This window comes from Aulostomus chinensis, chromosome 6 (assembly GCF_037954235.1).
Source record: "Aulostomus chinensis isolate RoL2024-O1b breed Wild chromosome 6, RoL_Achi_v1.0, whole genome shotgun sequence".
Classification (NCBI taxonomy): domain Eukaryota; kingdom Metazoa; phylum Chordata; class Actinopteri; order Syngnathiformes; family Aulostomidae; genus Aulostomus; species Aulostomus chinensis.
In genome coordinates this window covers 11,599,180-11,614,853 of record NC_141325.1, presented here as the reverse complement: position 1 = coordinate 11,614,853, position 15,674 = coordinate 11,599,180, and the positions used below count along the sequence as shown (strand labels likewise).

The window sequence follows — 15,674 nt, the reverse complement described above, 5'->3', positions numbered from 1 at the left end:
TGCTCTATCCCTGTGAAAGGGCAATACACAACAACCTGCAAAACAATAGAAACAACAACTCAACAGAGCAACAGTCAGCTGAATGAATTTGCGGTAAAAGACCTTTTCTACCGTGAGCCATCCTAAATGGATGCTTTACCTTCTCACAGTACCACCCGGCACTGACCCCTTCGTTATCGTGCCCTATGGTCACTCTGCTCATGGGGCTGAGAAGCGCGGCGATCTCGACGGTGAAGATGTCCGTCAGGCCTCGCTCAAATTTCCCTCCTTCCAAAAACACCTGCATCAAATACGGAAACTCACCACTACAGCCATTCTTTTTTCTTTTCTTTTTTTTTTATTTATTTTTTTCGGAAACTCTGGGACTTTTCTCAGTTTTTCGCTTCCTACATCTCATTACCTTGCCGCTGTTCTTCATGCCTTTGGTACCATTCATCACGATGTGCACTTTGGAGTTGGTCCCAGCTCCTCTGATGTTTCCTGTCACAATCTGGACATTGTATACAATACCTGAAGGGTATAGAAACACGTCAGGCTGAAACAAAGAGCGGCTGAATAAGGAGGTATTAAACATGTTCTTTGGGGATGAAAAACAAACTTTCATGAAATATCTTTCAAATTTGCTACGAAGACGATTCTTTCAACAGCCAGAATTCAAGATGAAGCAAAAATATTTGGAGATAACTCACTGGGCTCATTGAAATAAAGCTGGATATTTGCTTCAGGTGCTGATTGAAATATATTCGTGAAGTCTCACCTGTTGGTTGGCTCCCTCCCACCAAAATGTCCCTCTGGATCTTGCCATCATCCTCGTCGATGGCAAACCAACGATTGACTGGAAATTCATACGTCATTTTGTTTCCCAGATCTTCCAGTATCACCTACACACAGGAAGTAAAAGAGAATAAACGTTGCCATCGTTCACTTCAGTCAGAAAATAACAGACAATGAGCCAAATTCATCAAACGCTCCTACATACAATTTTTTTCCATCACTATGGAATTATTCCAAGTGCTCAATTCAGTCCCACACACTGAAACTTTAGCTGCTTTAAAAAAAAAAAAATATTTCAGTTTCTATGAAGACATTAGTGCATAAAAGCATTTCATGAATAATGTTCTTTAAATTTTCAAACTAAATGTTGCCCAGGTCATAATTGGTGATGGATTTGACTGACAGAAAAAAAGTCTCCTGTTTGTTGCCTTTACATGCCATTAAATGTTTACTACCAAAACAGATAAAAGTGTCAGGAGAGGTTTAAATGCATTGTGCATTTACATCAAATGCTTTCATATACTTTTGTATGCTTGTTTTCTGCACATTGGAATGCGGCTGCAGCACCTTTAATCAGTCTTTTAATAAGTTGAATTGAAAGAATATTTGCGCTTAATTCATGAACTGCATAAAATATGGTAAAACAGACACGTATTTGATACTATGTGTGCGTTACTTTGTGCGCATTTGGTCAGAGTTTGTTGGGTAATTTTTTTCTGTGACAGATTTAAATAATTGACTAACTTTCCTCAGGGTGCAACGACAGAATCCAATCACCGTGTCCAACCAACACTGATGTCACTGTTGATTAAAGTTGCATCAACGTCTCAGCAGGCAGCACAAAACTAGCGTCGAGCTGCTGCGATGATGTGAATGTTTAGGATTGTAATTGTTGATGTTTGGTGTCAACAGCAAATCCATCAAATTGTGCGTCTGTTTGAAGGAAGCTAATCCCGTAATGGGGCATGGTTTCCCTTTACACACAGGGTAGAATGACATCATGTGTGTCAGTATGTGAGCTTGTTGGAATGACCTCATCTAAGTGTGTGTGTGTGTGTGTGTGTGTGTCTCAGATGAGAGGACTGAGGAAATAGGAGGATCACATGTCTTAAGTACCTCTGCATATAGGCAGCACTAAGCAGAATGAGTTTTGTTTCTAGACGAGGCTCTGTAAGTAATGCAAGGCAATTATGTATGTAACAATTAAATGCAGTGTATCTTCAGTCATTTGACTCAGAAATAATAATATTCTGTATTTCAAACATCTAGATTTGTGTTAAATCCTACTTTGTCCACAAACCATCCCGGTGAGGAGCCTTTGTTATTATGACCGATGGTGATCTTCCTCACTTTGCCCAAGTTTGGGGCATCAATGGTGAACTTGTCCTCTGTGCCTTTTTCAAAGTTATTTTTGCCACTGTCAAGTCGCCTTTCCCCTAAAATAAGCAAACGGTTAGTATACTCTTTGGAATGATCCCAATTTAAATGCAGGTGGAAACTTCTTGTGAGTACAGCTGCAAATGTTTTCTAACCTGAGTCTCCAAACTCCCCAAAGACATTTATGAAGACGTCCGCGTCTGTTCCGCTGCCTTTTATATCCGCCGTGAAAACACTCACCGCATATTTATTATCTGTAAAGTAAAGATGGAAATAAAACAAGAGTTACAGTCTCGTAGTTTTATGACTGCATCAACCACAAAAGCTGCAGTTCATCTGTTTGTCCTGACTGTACAATATACTGCATGTAGTGTAGACTTGAAAGGAATTTCAGTATGAAAGTGTTTAGAGTGTTGTAAAATATCATTTTTTTCCCCTAAATTCATTCACAACAAACTGTCACGCTGGTGCCTGATCAAATCTTAATAAAGTATGTAATTATTCGTAATGCAAACTCACAGAAAATAGTAAAAGCTGTGATTTGGAGGTTTTTTGGGGGGGATAATTTACTGATCATGAAATCTAGACCTTCATGTGACATTTTGAAGATCCCCGATTTCGTGTTCTGATGCTTGACGTTAGTGGGGCGTGAACTAGGGACGGAAGATTCTACATTTGTCATAAGTAAGGGTTTTTATAAACATAACGTTGCATACATTTGGGCATGTCCATTGGGTCCATGGTGCCCAGCAGGTCTCGGACATACAGGAGGTCTCCTTCCACTTTGCTCAGCCAGTTGTTACAAGCAAAGTAGAACCTCAGATGAGGCCTGATCACATCCGTCACCACCACTCGGTCCAAGAACCAGCTCGGGTTCAGGCCCGTGTTGTCATGCTCTATCCTGAAGCAACAGAGCAAAGATGAACCCGTCACGTTCTGCGTATAGCTTCTCATCGTTGGTTAAGATGTTTCTAGTGGTAATTATTCATGTTTCACACACCGTATCTTCTTTAGAGGTCCGACATTGTGAGTTCGGATTCTGAACACATCAGTTTTGGCTCTCTCAAATGCTGTGCGACTCCTGAAATAACAAACTACTGTGAGTGTAGGACAAAAAATCAACAGATGCAACAAAAATTGTTATGTAAATCGAGTTAACACTTCAGTTATATAACAAAACTTCAAATATTGCCTCAAAAGACAGAATGCTAAGACAAATCATGCCATGCAAAGAGTAAAATTAACTCCACAATCACATCACACGTGTTTTCACCACCACCCTCCAACAAAGATTACCTCTTCTCTGTGCTGTTCGTGCAGAAAAGGAAAGGATTGACATATAAAAGCTTTTTAATCCCATATTTCTAAAGTCACAACATATGCTAGAGCAGGCAAAAATCTGGATGTATGTATACATTTTAGTGATCTCGGAGAGCAACTCACTCACTTGCTTGCCAGATGGACTTTAGGGGTGATGCCAAAGTCTCCAAACAGAGTGACAAACACATTAGCGTCAGTTCCTGCTCCTCTCTCATCACCCGTGATGGTCACCACTTCATACACTGGAGAGTTGATGAAGAACAGGGTTACAGTACAATTACAGTCACATCAAAACAGGAGGTGTGTTACGTGTGTCCTTTGTAAACCAGACTATGAACACAAACAGCTTTGAATCAACAATGGTATAAGGAGGTTTGAAGGAACTAACTGCCAAAGTACTGCGAGTAGAAGTACTGGGAGGTCCGAATGCTCTGGAGCTGATTGATTGGGAATGATTAGTAGAGCATATGATGAGTGGTATGTCAGCTGGGGTAGGCTCCAGCCCACCCCTGCGACCCTTAACGGATAAGCGGGATTGAAAGTGGATGGATGGATAGATGGATGATTAGTTTCATTGAATAGGGTGCAGCGAGTCCATGTTACTTACAAGTTAGACCGGAGAACCTTAAAACCATCAGTAGCTTCTACAGAGGGGCAAGACTGTAAGAAGTGATTGTATTCTCTCTTTTTCTGGCTGCAGTAACTTTAACTAGACTTTAGGGTTTTAGCTGCGCGGAGTGGAAGGGCAAAGTAAATCGTGTTGCAGTAGTTGAGTCTGAAGGATACAAATGCATAGATTATAGTTTTGGCATTAAAAAAAAGACGATATCGGTCTGATTTTAGATCTTTAAGATCTTAAGTCCAGCAGGTAACGGATGGTCAGTGTCCGCGTGTCTTGTTATTTTACGTCTATTCTTTGTCCATTAAAAGTTCGCATTTGCTGAAGTTAAAAACTGGGTGGAGCTATCTTTCAGTTTATCAATCATTAAGACCTAATTGCAATTAATTGCTCTAATTGTTCTTTAACTAAACTAACAGGAGTATAGAGTGAAGTGAAAAAATTATCACTAACGCCTGAACTTCATGCACCTATTTTATTTTCATGCAGGTTAATGTTGGAGATGTTTATGGATACATTAGTATACAAGATTACTCAAGGGTTTATTGTTTTCATTACATGATAAAAAAAATTGTGTTAAATTGCAAATATCTAAACTAAATAGGTAACACACACTCACACACACACAGATTAATGAGTGGCAGGTGTCATATAGCTTTGGGTCGGGGAAATGACACCTGCAGCCACTCAGAATTTATTAAATGCAAGTAATCAAGGACTGACTTCTTCTCAGGTAGCCTGATAGTCGTCCTCACCTTTCTTTTTGTGGTATTCATCTTCGTAGTTCTCTTCCTTCTCTGGATCGTAGTTTCGAAGTTCACTCTCATAGATTTCCACGTAGTTTTCGACCTTCTTCTTTTTCCCTTTTGTTTTCTTGGAGTCTTCATCACTTTCCCCTTTCACGGATCCTTTCTTCTTCTTGTCTTTCTTTTTCTTTTTCCCTTCATCTTCATCGCCAGCTGCTTGTTCTTCCTCTTTCTCTGAGTCCTTCTTGGATTTTTTGTCTACATCTTTGGATTTTTTGTCCTTTGAGCCCATCTTGTCTTTCACAGAGGTTTTATCAGCTCTTTTCTCACTGGTTTCGATCACATCAGGATGTTTCCCCCTTCTCTTTTTGGACGCGTTGTTGTTCTCCTCAGTATCTGTATTCTGTGACACATTGCTCAACTCATCCCCACTCTCCTCTTTGTGTTTTTTCTTCCTACTCTTACTCTTTTCTTTATCTCTTCCTTTTTTCTCGCTGCTCCTCACTTCACCTGATGTGTCAGAATTGTATCCTTCTTCATCGCTGTCTTGAACCTTCTTCCTCCTCGTAACTCTTCCAGCATCCTCTGACTCACGTACCTGCTTACTTCTCTTCTTGGGTTCTGCTTCCTGATCCTTCGGGTCCTCGTCATTTACATCTTTGGTTTCCTCCTCCAAGTTCAGTTTGGTTTTTTTCTTTTTTGTGGGCATCTTTAATTTATGTACTACCTTGTAACAGACTCCTGCGTGTTCCGGTGAAACTTGAATAAACTGACCCGTGGCTTCACAAGAGTGACCTGCTGTCACGTCCGAGTGAAACTTGTGTTTAGCAGGCAGCTTGGGAAGACCCTGTTGGATGCTTGTACACCCACCCACAGCATCAGATGCTCTGACCTCATTAAAAATGCTTATCTGCTAGTGGTCGCCTGACCAGGAGACCCTCCCAGGCACTACAGATCTACAAGAAAAGTCATGCAGTTTTGCTTATGTCAAGCTAGTTCAACATGAATGAGGCAGTTCACCACACAGCAGCAGGATCTATTGAAGAAAGCACAAGATTTAAGCATGATGCAGGAATTTAACTAAGCTGGACTAAAGTTCCTCAACAGAGACAAACATGGCCTCCAAAAAGTGAAAATAAAGGCAAAATTGCAATATGTTTCCTTTCTATAGTAAGATATGATTGCATATTAAAATAATAATATAATTTTTATACTTAAAAGTATAGTTTACTGTTTTTATGTTGTGGAGGGAAAAACAAACCCTCTGCACCTTCATCCTGCTAAACGCTAGTTGCTAATTGCTAACTAGCAAGGACACCGATGTGGCCTGGCAAAAATGACTCTGCACCTATATGACTGAAAAAGCAGGAGAAAAATATTGATATATTAAGTATTGTAAGTTACGTATTGTAAGAATAATAAATTGAAAATATTTTCAAACCTTACCCGATATTTAACATTTTAACACCATGTTCACCTTTCCCCTGCCAAATGCATTCCATGTCGTGTGACCCAGTCACTCTGGATATTTAACTTACAACTCTTTGAATCCAATTTCACTGCTTCCTGTACATCATATGGAGGTTTTTTTTAATGAAAAATGTGTTGTTTTATTTTCAATAGTTTCCTTGTTATTCGGCCCAGGGACTTCTTTCGAGATCAGTTATTATTTCCAGACCAGACAAATGACACACATATCTTTATTATATTTTTTCCTACTTTTTTCCTTTTAAACCGATTATTTGAAGAGAAAAGTCATCATGTTTGTTCCAGTTGCCTCTGTGCCATATGACCCAGTGATTCCAAATTAACACCAGATATTATTACCAGACCTGACACATAAGACACCTCTTTTACACAATTCTATTGCCTCTTATATTTCATATATATTTTTTCAGTGTAGTTTTCCTTTCAGCCAGCAGATGGCGACAGCTTCTTTTACATTCGAACATGTTATACATCTCCGTATTTATAACTGTATGCAATACTTGTTTCTTTCAGTTTTGGCATTATGCTGTCTCAAAAAAATAAAAATAAAAAAAGGAAAAATACACAGAACCCATATTTGCCAATTTGCCAATCACATGTTGAAACAGTCCCTGCTTTTTATATTACTAACACAAATTAATTACCCTCAAGATATAGCAAAACAGTTACAAGATTAGGATACATGTATGTCAGCAAATTCTGTGTAAGAGGCTCTCTACATTTCAGGATTTATGAAAACACAACAAGGAAATGATGTCATTTTGAATTAATTTTGTCTGACCTACAATTTTTGTCAGCAGATGTTATGCTCGGCATGATGTGGTCAGCCACAATGAATTTGTGGATGCGCTTCCTCTTCCTTGCCCTGACCTTCTTCCAAAATACTACTGAATCCAGAGTCGGGGTAAGAAAAAAAATGGCTCAGGCAAATTTCATCTGGACCATCACCACAGGAATCAGCCTGCTACTCTTCATCTTTCATCCTCGTCCTCATCTGCTGGGTTGTTAACCCTCTTAGTTACCGCGGTCACATTCGGTGACAGTTAAAAAGCCTTTGGTGTCAGCAGAAGAAGGCTACCAGAGCACACTAGCTGATCAAATCTCCATGAAGAAATCACACATTTTAAGAGTTTGCTATTATTCTTGTGAAAAGACATAAATACAGAATTTGAAAATTGTGTAACACCCAAAACAGCTGGGACGTTCCAGCAGCATGTGGGCTGTGGCTGGCAGGTCAATTTTCCCTGGAGAGCCACTGGTTTTGGTCTTTTCAGACAATTTGGTTAAATTGCCAAAATTGCAAAGCAAACCCGTGTCACACTAACAATTCTAATTTGATTTGACTTTATGTTTTACATGGTTATGTTATTTTAATGTAAAAAAAATATATTAAGTAAGCAGCTACAGTGGTTTTGTTCAGTCTTTACTTTGATTACGGGCCACTGATCAAATTCCAGTGTGTATATTTCTAACAACAAATGATCAAATGATCTTGTAGAAAGCTGTAACATAACAATCAACTGAGTTGTGACTTAGATTAGGTGGCATTCCTGACTTCGAAAGTCTGTAAATAGAAACGCTGATACCTGCTGCCCTGCCCTGTAACTTTTCCTAAGGAGAGGACGATTGGCAAGTCCTGTTTATATATTTGTATGATCAGCCATGTTTGCAGGAAAAGATGTTCCGAGATGAGTTCCCAACATAAACAAGAAGGCTTGAGTCCATGCAGATTCACTGTGAGGAAGCACTTTAGACAACAGAGGAGCAGATAGGCTGCCATGGGTGTACTTGTCCACTGGGGCAAGATACTGGACTTCAGACGCAGCATTTATCTGAAGTTTGTTTGAACATAGATTCAAAGGCTTTCAGTCCCTAAACTCATCTCAGAGGTCCACCCATGATCGTTGTAAGGTTTCTGATGAGGCACCGATACAACTCAAACTACATTTTCATCTGTAGATCATCAGTTAAAACACAAGTCCTCTTTGGCCCACCAAAACTCATTTTTGGCCCTACTTTCTTAAACAAGCACTGGAGGAATAGAATAAATGCTAATTAGAATAATTCATATTACAACCACATGCTCTGAATTTGGTCAAGTGTGTTCAGTTCAAGGCAGAAGCATCGCTTCCTGTGTCCATTAGGAACGCATACTGACTTCACTGCGTAGTTGTACATCACATAAAGAGTAATTTTACCACAGTTTCATGTTTCCTGGAAAGATCAAAAATTGGAAAACTGAAAACTTCAAAGGCTTTCTGTTGAACTGAGGTCACAGCAGCAAGAAACTTTCTTTGCATGTGGCAAGTTTCAGTCATATTGGTAAAACAAATTTTTTTAGGGGGGTGCCATCCATCCATCCATCCATCCATTTTCTTTCGCTCATTCCTGTTAAGGGTCGCGGGGGCTGGAGTCTATCCCAGCAGCTACGGGCGAGAGGTAGGGTTCACCCTGGACAGGTCACCAGTCCATCACAGGGCCAACACATAGAGACAGACAACCATTCACACTCACAGTCACACCTACGGTCAATTTAGAGTATCAATCAGCCTCGTCCCCTCTTGATGTCTTTGGACTGTGGGAGGAAGCTGGAGTACCACAGAGAACCCATGCAGGTACAGGGAGAACATGGAGACTCACACAGAAAGATCCCGTGCTGGAGCTGGGACTCGAACCTTGAACCTTCTTGCTGTGAGGCGACAGTGCTGACCACTGCACCACCGTGCAGCCTTAGGGGGTGCAATACAGCCATTTTTGCACGCCTGTGAGCAAGGAATAAAACATAAAATTTCACTTTCAAGCTAATCGACACCCAGACCCTAATAAAACCTATGAAATAATGAGATCGTAAAATTGGTTGATTATAAGTGTTAAACATAAAACACACAAAATTAAACGATGTAAACAATCCTTTTATTACATTTGAATAAGGTTAAGAAAAGCTTCACACGGACTACTTATGGGTTTTGAAAGGTGACTTCAATGCATCTCATTTATTATCATTCAATTTCTATTTCTCCTTCTATGCAAATCAACACCAGTGACTATCGTATAATTCCAATTTGGTCAGTGTTTCATTCTAAACGGTTGACCAACATCTTGTTTGTGCTTCTCCATAAATCCAGAGTTAAAATCACATGTATGGAAAAAGTGCCTGAGGCTGTCTCTGACACACATGATGTACAGTGTGTCTCTAAATATATAGGCGGAGGGGAAAAAGGAAACAGTGGAAAATTGTACTAAAACTGGCGACATAACATCATCGTGATTTACAGAACACCCTCCATACACTAGATTCACAGGCCTGATGGATAAAGTGAACTGTATGATTTATTTTATAAACATAAACATCACGTGGTCTTTTCAACTCAGACGGAACAAACTTCTTCTGTACGTGATTTTGACTTCAGATCCCTCCATAGCTTTAAGATTATAAGCTTAATTAGTTTCCCAAAGCTGCAAATGTTTATTATCTATCCAGTCCAGAAAGAACTTTGTAATAACATGGCCGCGGCTCCTCGACATCGAAGACACTTTGCAAAGACTTTCAAAACAAACACACTGGAGGATCTGACAGTTCACGCAGGATGTACGGAAGGAAATGAAGAGGAAGTAGATTGTTACCGCCGGATACGTGAGGGACACAGTCACTGTCATGTTGTCCAGTCAAGAGCCCCAGAGTTCATGATTGTGGTCTAATTGTGTTATGACAAGCATATCAGGTCCTGGTGAACCCTAAACACTGATTTATTTGATGAGAGCAAGGTGGTTTGCTCCTTCTCACACACATTTTGGATCTCATTTATCAAGAGGCCATTATGAATAAGTAATAAGTATATATTTGCATGCGTATGGAGCTGTAAGGCATTTTATAGCATCATTCTTTTCTTTCTCGTTACATTGAAAAAGCTCTTAAAACACTGTAAATAAAATAGTATTTTGCCACTTGGATTGTCAACAAGGAAGGTAACTTGTGTAACTTCTCAGCTGTACTCATTTTCTGGAGGTTTTAATTGCAGGGGTCGTATTGACCCCCAAGGATAAAAAAATATTAGAGGACAACAGGAAGGTAAATTACATTTAAACCTTTGAAGCTAGGAGGGCGTGTTACATAAGAGTTAGTGTCTATTTCAAATTTCCATTTATCTCCATCTTCCAAACTTCAATGAGGGCTTCCTGTTGTGTTCAGTTTCTAATTAAACTGTGTGAGATATGAGAACTTCAAGGGGATCACTTTCTCTAAGTAAGATGCCTTTATCCTAGCAGGGTTGGGTTCATCCACTTTTCATGGCAACAAAGAACCTCTTGATTTATAAAGAAGGTTATCCTTCGACACTTTATTGTACATTATAATGTAAAGCCTGAAGTCGTTGTGCCAGGAAGGGGGTGATACAGAGGAATGATGATACAGCGAAAAAACTTTTTTAAGCAGTCACAAGACGGTAAAGTCAATTACATGGTCCATATCAAGTAAATGGGCGAAAGAAACGCCTGAGTGAATCGCCGACGACAGAGAGGACAGTTTATGTTTAAATAAGGTTGGAGCAATGCCAGTGACATAAGGTAATTATTTCCCAAGTGCACTGCTTTCGTAATTTGATTTTTAAAAACAGCTTATCTAAGGAACAGGCTACTTTAGTTCAGCTATAAGGGCCTATTTTAAAATTCTGGGTTTCAACGTGCTGGAAATGGCATGTTCCTCCCCTGCTGCACCTTTATTCCACAGACCAAAAAAAAATGAGCCTTTTGCAGAGTGCAATATCATATTTACATGTTATTTATACAGCTCAAATACAAGTTTTCAATGCATATCTTTTACATAAATTTCAGTTTTTAATCTGTAAATATCCACCACTATGTTTTCAATGTCTCTAGATGACTTGCACTATTTTTCCATATGTGCTTGCATGTTGTGACAATAATTCTGAATGGCCCAACGCCAGCTAGGATGAGCTCCAGGTTCACCATGACCCTGTACAGGATAAGCAATGAAGATAATAAATGAATGGGATTCGACTGGTTCCAAAATTGGCTTGTATTTGGAATTAATAATTGATCATGTGAAATACTGCCATGCATTTGTACAGCTCCAGTGTTTACCTGATCTTTGACCAACTAAATCTTTTCAGTTCATCCTTGACTCCTGCTGGATATTTGAAGCAATATCCCTCAAGATGCTCCTGAGATATCACGCCCATGTGAGGTGACAGTGACCTTTGACCTTTGACCAGCTAAATCTTCATCCATAAGTCCAAATGGATGTTTATGCCAAATCTGTAGTTCTCTCAAGATGTCCCTTAGCTGTTGTGCTATGAGTGGAACAGATATTACATGAAATATATGAAAATTGAAGGGTGGCCCGGTGGTGCAGTGGTCAGCACTGTCGCCTCACAGCAAGAAGGTTCTGGTTTCAAGCCCCGACTCGGGTGATCGGATATCACGATCTTTCTATGAGGAGTCTGCATGTTCTCCCTGTTCCTGTGTGGGTTCTCTCTGGTACTCCAGCTTCCTCCCACAGTCATCAAGAGGGGACGAGGCTGATTGATACTCTAAATTGACTGTAGGTGTGACTGTGAGTGTGAATGGTTGTCTGTCTCTATGTGTTGGCCCTGTGATGGACTGGTGACCTGTCCAGGGGGAACCCCGCCTCTCGCCTGAAAGCCGTTGGGAAAGGCTCCAGCCCCCCCCCCCCCCCCGACCCTTAACAGGATAAGCAGAAGAAAATGGATGGATGGATGGATGGATGGATATGTAAATTGACTGTGACCTATGACCTTTGACTGCCAAAATCTTTTCAGTTCATCTTTACATCCCAGTGGACGCACGACAAAATCCCTCAGAGAAATGTTATGTAATTTGGGATGGATGGACAAACTAACAAAGGGAAAACAAAACCATCAAAAAAGAGGCATAAAAAGACATATTTTGATATGGAATTCTAGAAGTGCATAAAGAGATAAATCAAGGGAAATCCTACAGTTTGTCGCTCTAGAATTTTTTTATACGGGTATCTGGTTTAGTGGGAGCTGGATGGGAGCAACAGAAGAGATCAACAATGGACCCCATTTAGCTCCACATCTGCACTTCTTCACATTATGACGTCTTTTGGTACTTTCTGTTACTCTCTACGCGACATTCGATACAGTGTGTACTAAAAGCACACTTGTTCCCTCGTTCCCAGTTGCTGGTAAAGCACTTACAATCATGTTGATGCATGCCACAGGCAATTAGTGGCCCTGCTCCGCTTAGTGGAAATGAGGACGGTGCGCCATTGCCTTTGGTGAGGAGCTGAACTGAAGAATCACAAGTGTAAGAAACCTGAGCATTAAACACATGGAAACATGCTAATACAAACACGTGATACTCATATTATGATTGATAGCATCATAATTTCCAGTGTTTTTAGAGTTATTTTGCTCATTAGATCTGCAGGAATGCACTGCCCTCACTTGCACTTCTGAAGTGACATTTCAGATTGACACTAAGCAAATGTTTTAAGGTCTGTTAATGTTGTTTTATCTTGGTTGCCAAAGAGCTCGACACTCGGTCATGTTTCTCTTAATGCCATTCTGATCCAAGGTTCCCATGTGGCCCATCAGTTCAGAGTGAGGACTGACAAGATACAATCTGTTTCCAAGTAAGAAAATTGTTGATGCAGCAGCAGAGAAGGCATGTCAGAAGTCAATGTGCATGACTGAGGCTGTGGCAAATTATGTGTATGAATCACTTAGTCCAAGGAGTGTTTAATTCATGATTCATAGCTTTCCTGTTCATAAAAGGTGATTATTAAACTGCTTTGCTACGTTAGTTACTGCTGAAGCCGGCACACAGAGCATCACAGGGGTGAATTAACGTGCACTGAAATCTGAAAACAAACGTAAGCAGCATTAAAGCCACCAACGTTGTTTGAAAGTACAATTTGTCATGAAAACCTCTGAGCGAGACGCTGTAATCTGATTCCTGAGCAGAGCTGCGACTCAATGTGCTGAATCTGGATGGACTCTGAGGGCTACTTGACCTCTTTTGGAATAAAAACTTAATGATTCAGGGAAATAATCAGGGGAATCTGTAGTCAGCATGTAATAGGTGATCGTAAGGGATAATGATTATTTAAGAGTTGATGGAGGAACCTGTTTATATTTGGTGGCTGTAAAAAAGAAATTTGCTGAGTGATCCAAAAGTCAGTGAGCGAGGATGAGAGTTGGCAGAGACGGCAGAGTGAGCTGGGAAAACGCTGCTGGCTTCCAGTATGTGTGGGCACATGATTCTGTTGGAACGCTTCTCTATGGATCACAAACGATGTGGTTAAACTGTTTACCGTGACTTTTTGTCTCACATCTGACACAAACACTTTTAAAGGGCCGGCGTGTAAGATTTACAGGGCGCTTTCTGTATGAATACGATGTAATTTTCATGTTTAGGTTTTCATGATCATAAAAATCACCTGAAACTAAGAATCAGTGAGCTTTATATCTATGTCAGAATCAGTGAGCTTTATGTCTATGTCAGAATCAGTGAGCTTTATGTCTATGTCAGAATCAGTGAGCTTTATGTCTATGTCAGAATCAGTGAGCTTTATGTCTATGTCAGAATCAGTGAGCTTCATATCTATGTCAGAATCAGTGAGCTTCATGTCTATGTCAGAATCAGTGAGCTTTATGTCTATGTCAGGAGCAGGTCTTTTTCCAAAGGACTTACATTGTTGCATCTGCAAGGGACGAAATGCTTCTCACACTTGTATGAATCTTCAGACACGTCATATGATCTAAACTGTGTGTGGAGAGTCTTCTGTTGTTGTTGTTTTTAAACTATGGGATTATTTTTACATTCAGGTTCATTTGTGGCTTTTATGCACAAACTCCATGATAGGGTCGGGCGATCGTCCAATATTATTTGGTTTATCTTGAGTTTTACCCCAATGGCGAAGGTGAGCCTAGCTGTGCAAAAGATGTGTACTAGTGAACAACATGAAGACTTCTAATTCATTTGAACACCTGAGGACTCACGATCCCTCCGAGGCTGATAAACGGCATCATGCTAGCACTGTTAATTCACCTCGCCAGTCCTCATTAATGGCAGCTTTTGCAAAAGGTGTAAGATACAAGCATGGCAGCACAAGATGGGTCGAGTGCAGGACAGCTGTTGAGAGATATTTAGCAAAGGAGTTGCTTGTGAAGGACCAAGAAACGTAGTGTCAGCAATGGAAAAGAAACACAGAAGACGCTAAGTTAACTGGGTTTGAATTAATGATGAACGTAATTCATGTGTCAAACTGCGCTTTGCACGGAGGGACATGACACTCCAGCATTTCTAAATGTTTGCAGTGAGGAGAAAATAAAAGAGTTTTTTTTTTTAAGCATCTGTAATCATTAGTTGGTTAAAAGGGGATCGGTCTTCTTTGGGACAAACAACCGTGATACCTCAGATCAGCTTGAAATCACTGATCTGAGCGCCAATTGGAACACGCATTCACACAGTCACTCTTTACGTCAGGGGCTGCTCATATCAGACGAGCTGTACCGCATCCAAGCATGCTTGTACCCCATAGCCCAAACTGGGACTGTAACCTGGAACTGCATGCTTTCCTGGTCTTGGCACAGTTATAAACAAGGGTTTGGGCACAGAAGAACTTACATACAAGAAGTGAGTGAACTCACTGATGTTAGTGGGCAGTGTTAGTGTTGCAACCCCTTGAGGGGACGTATTTTTGTGTGCTGCGTGTCTTTCACCTGCCGTTCGCCTTTTCTCTGTTAAACCGAGCAGGAAATCAACCGTTTAGAATGCAAGCGTGTGTTAAAGTGTGTACAGTGGAGCCTGACGAGTGAGTGGATTTTCATTCCCATGTAGTCCCGTGACTGAAATAAATCCTGACCTGTGACCTCATCAGGAAAAAGGAGGGGCGGGCACAGTGTAAGGCAACCAGTCGCACCAGTCTGGTTTGTTCAACCAGTCTACATGTAAGTGTGTCTGTGGTCACTTTTGGAGCATTCTTAGAGACTTACAGCGTTGTATCAATTGTGGACATAGCATTTGTCCCCAGTTAACTGGTCTCATACCTTGTTAGTGTCCCTGACTCAACTCCAGCCCTCCCTCCCTCTCTCTCTCTCTCTCTCTCTCTCTCTCTCCCTCCCTCTCTCTCTCTCTCTCTCTCTCTCTCTCTCTCTCTCTTTCTCTCTACCTCTCTCTCTCTTGTCTTGTAAATACAAAACACTGCTCAGCAAAATGTTTTCAGACAAATTCTTATCTTAATAATTCAGGACACTGTAGTAAATTAAAACATATATCTGAGATCTGCTCAGCTCTGTGTAATATGCATATTTAAAAATCTATATTCCTGTGTCTGATCATCT

The 15,674-nt window shown here is 40.5% G+C and overlaps 1 protein-coding gene across 1 annotated transcript; it reads right to left on the bottom strand.

The window, feature by feature from the left end:
* Positions 1–4: 4 nt before the first annotated feature.
* LOC147260072 (lipoxygenase homology domain-containing protein 1-like) lies at positions 5–5,545 on the bottom strand. The gene is made up of 11 exons (XM_086205212.1): positions 4,846–5,545; positions 3,599–3,713; positions 3,448–3,459; positions 3,152–3,232; positions 2,868–3,052; positions 2,307–2,405; positions 2,062–2,210; positions 758–881; positions 401–510; positions 140–280; positions 5–10 (listed from the first exon to the last, which is right to left on the bottom strand). Exons 1-11 carry the CDS (start codon positions 5,543–5,545, stop codon positions 5–7), a joined length of 1,722 nt encoding a protein of 573 aa, XP_086061338.1.
* Positions 5,546–15,674: the final 10,129 nt, after the last annotated feature.

Excerpts from the sequence above, each read along its gene's own strand:
- LOC147260072 (XM_086205212.1), bottom strand. The coding sequence starts at position 5,545 with ATGCCCACAAAAAAGAAAAAAACCAAACTGAACTTGGAGGAGGAAACC. Across the intron at positions 3,714-4,845 it reads TGAATACCACAAAAAGAAAG|TGTATGAAGTGGTGACCATC; the intron begins GTGAGGACGACT and ends TCAACTCTCCAG. Across the intron at positions 281-400 it reads GCATGAAGAACAGCGGCAAG|GTGTTTTTGGAAGGAGGGAA; the intron begins GTAATGAGATGT and ends TATTTGATGCAG.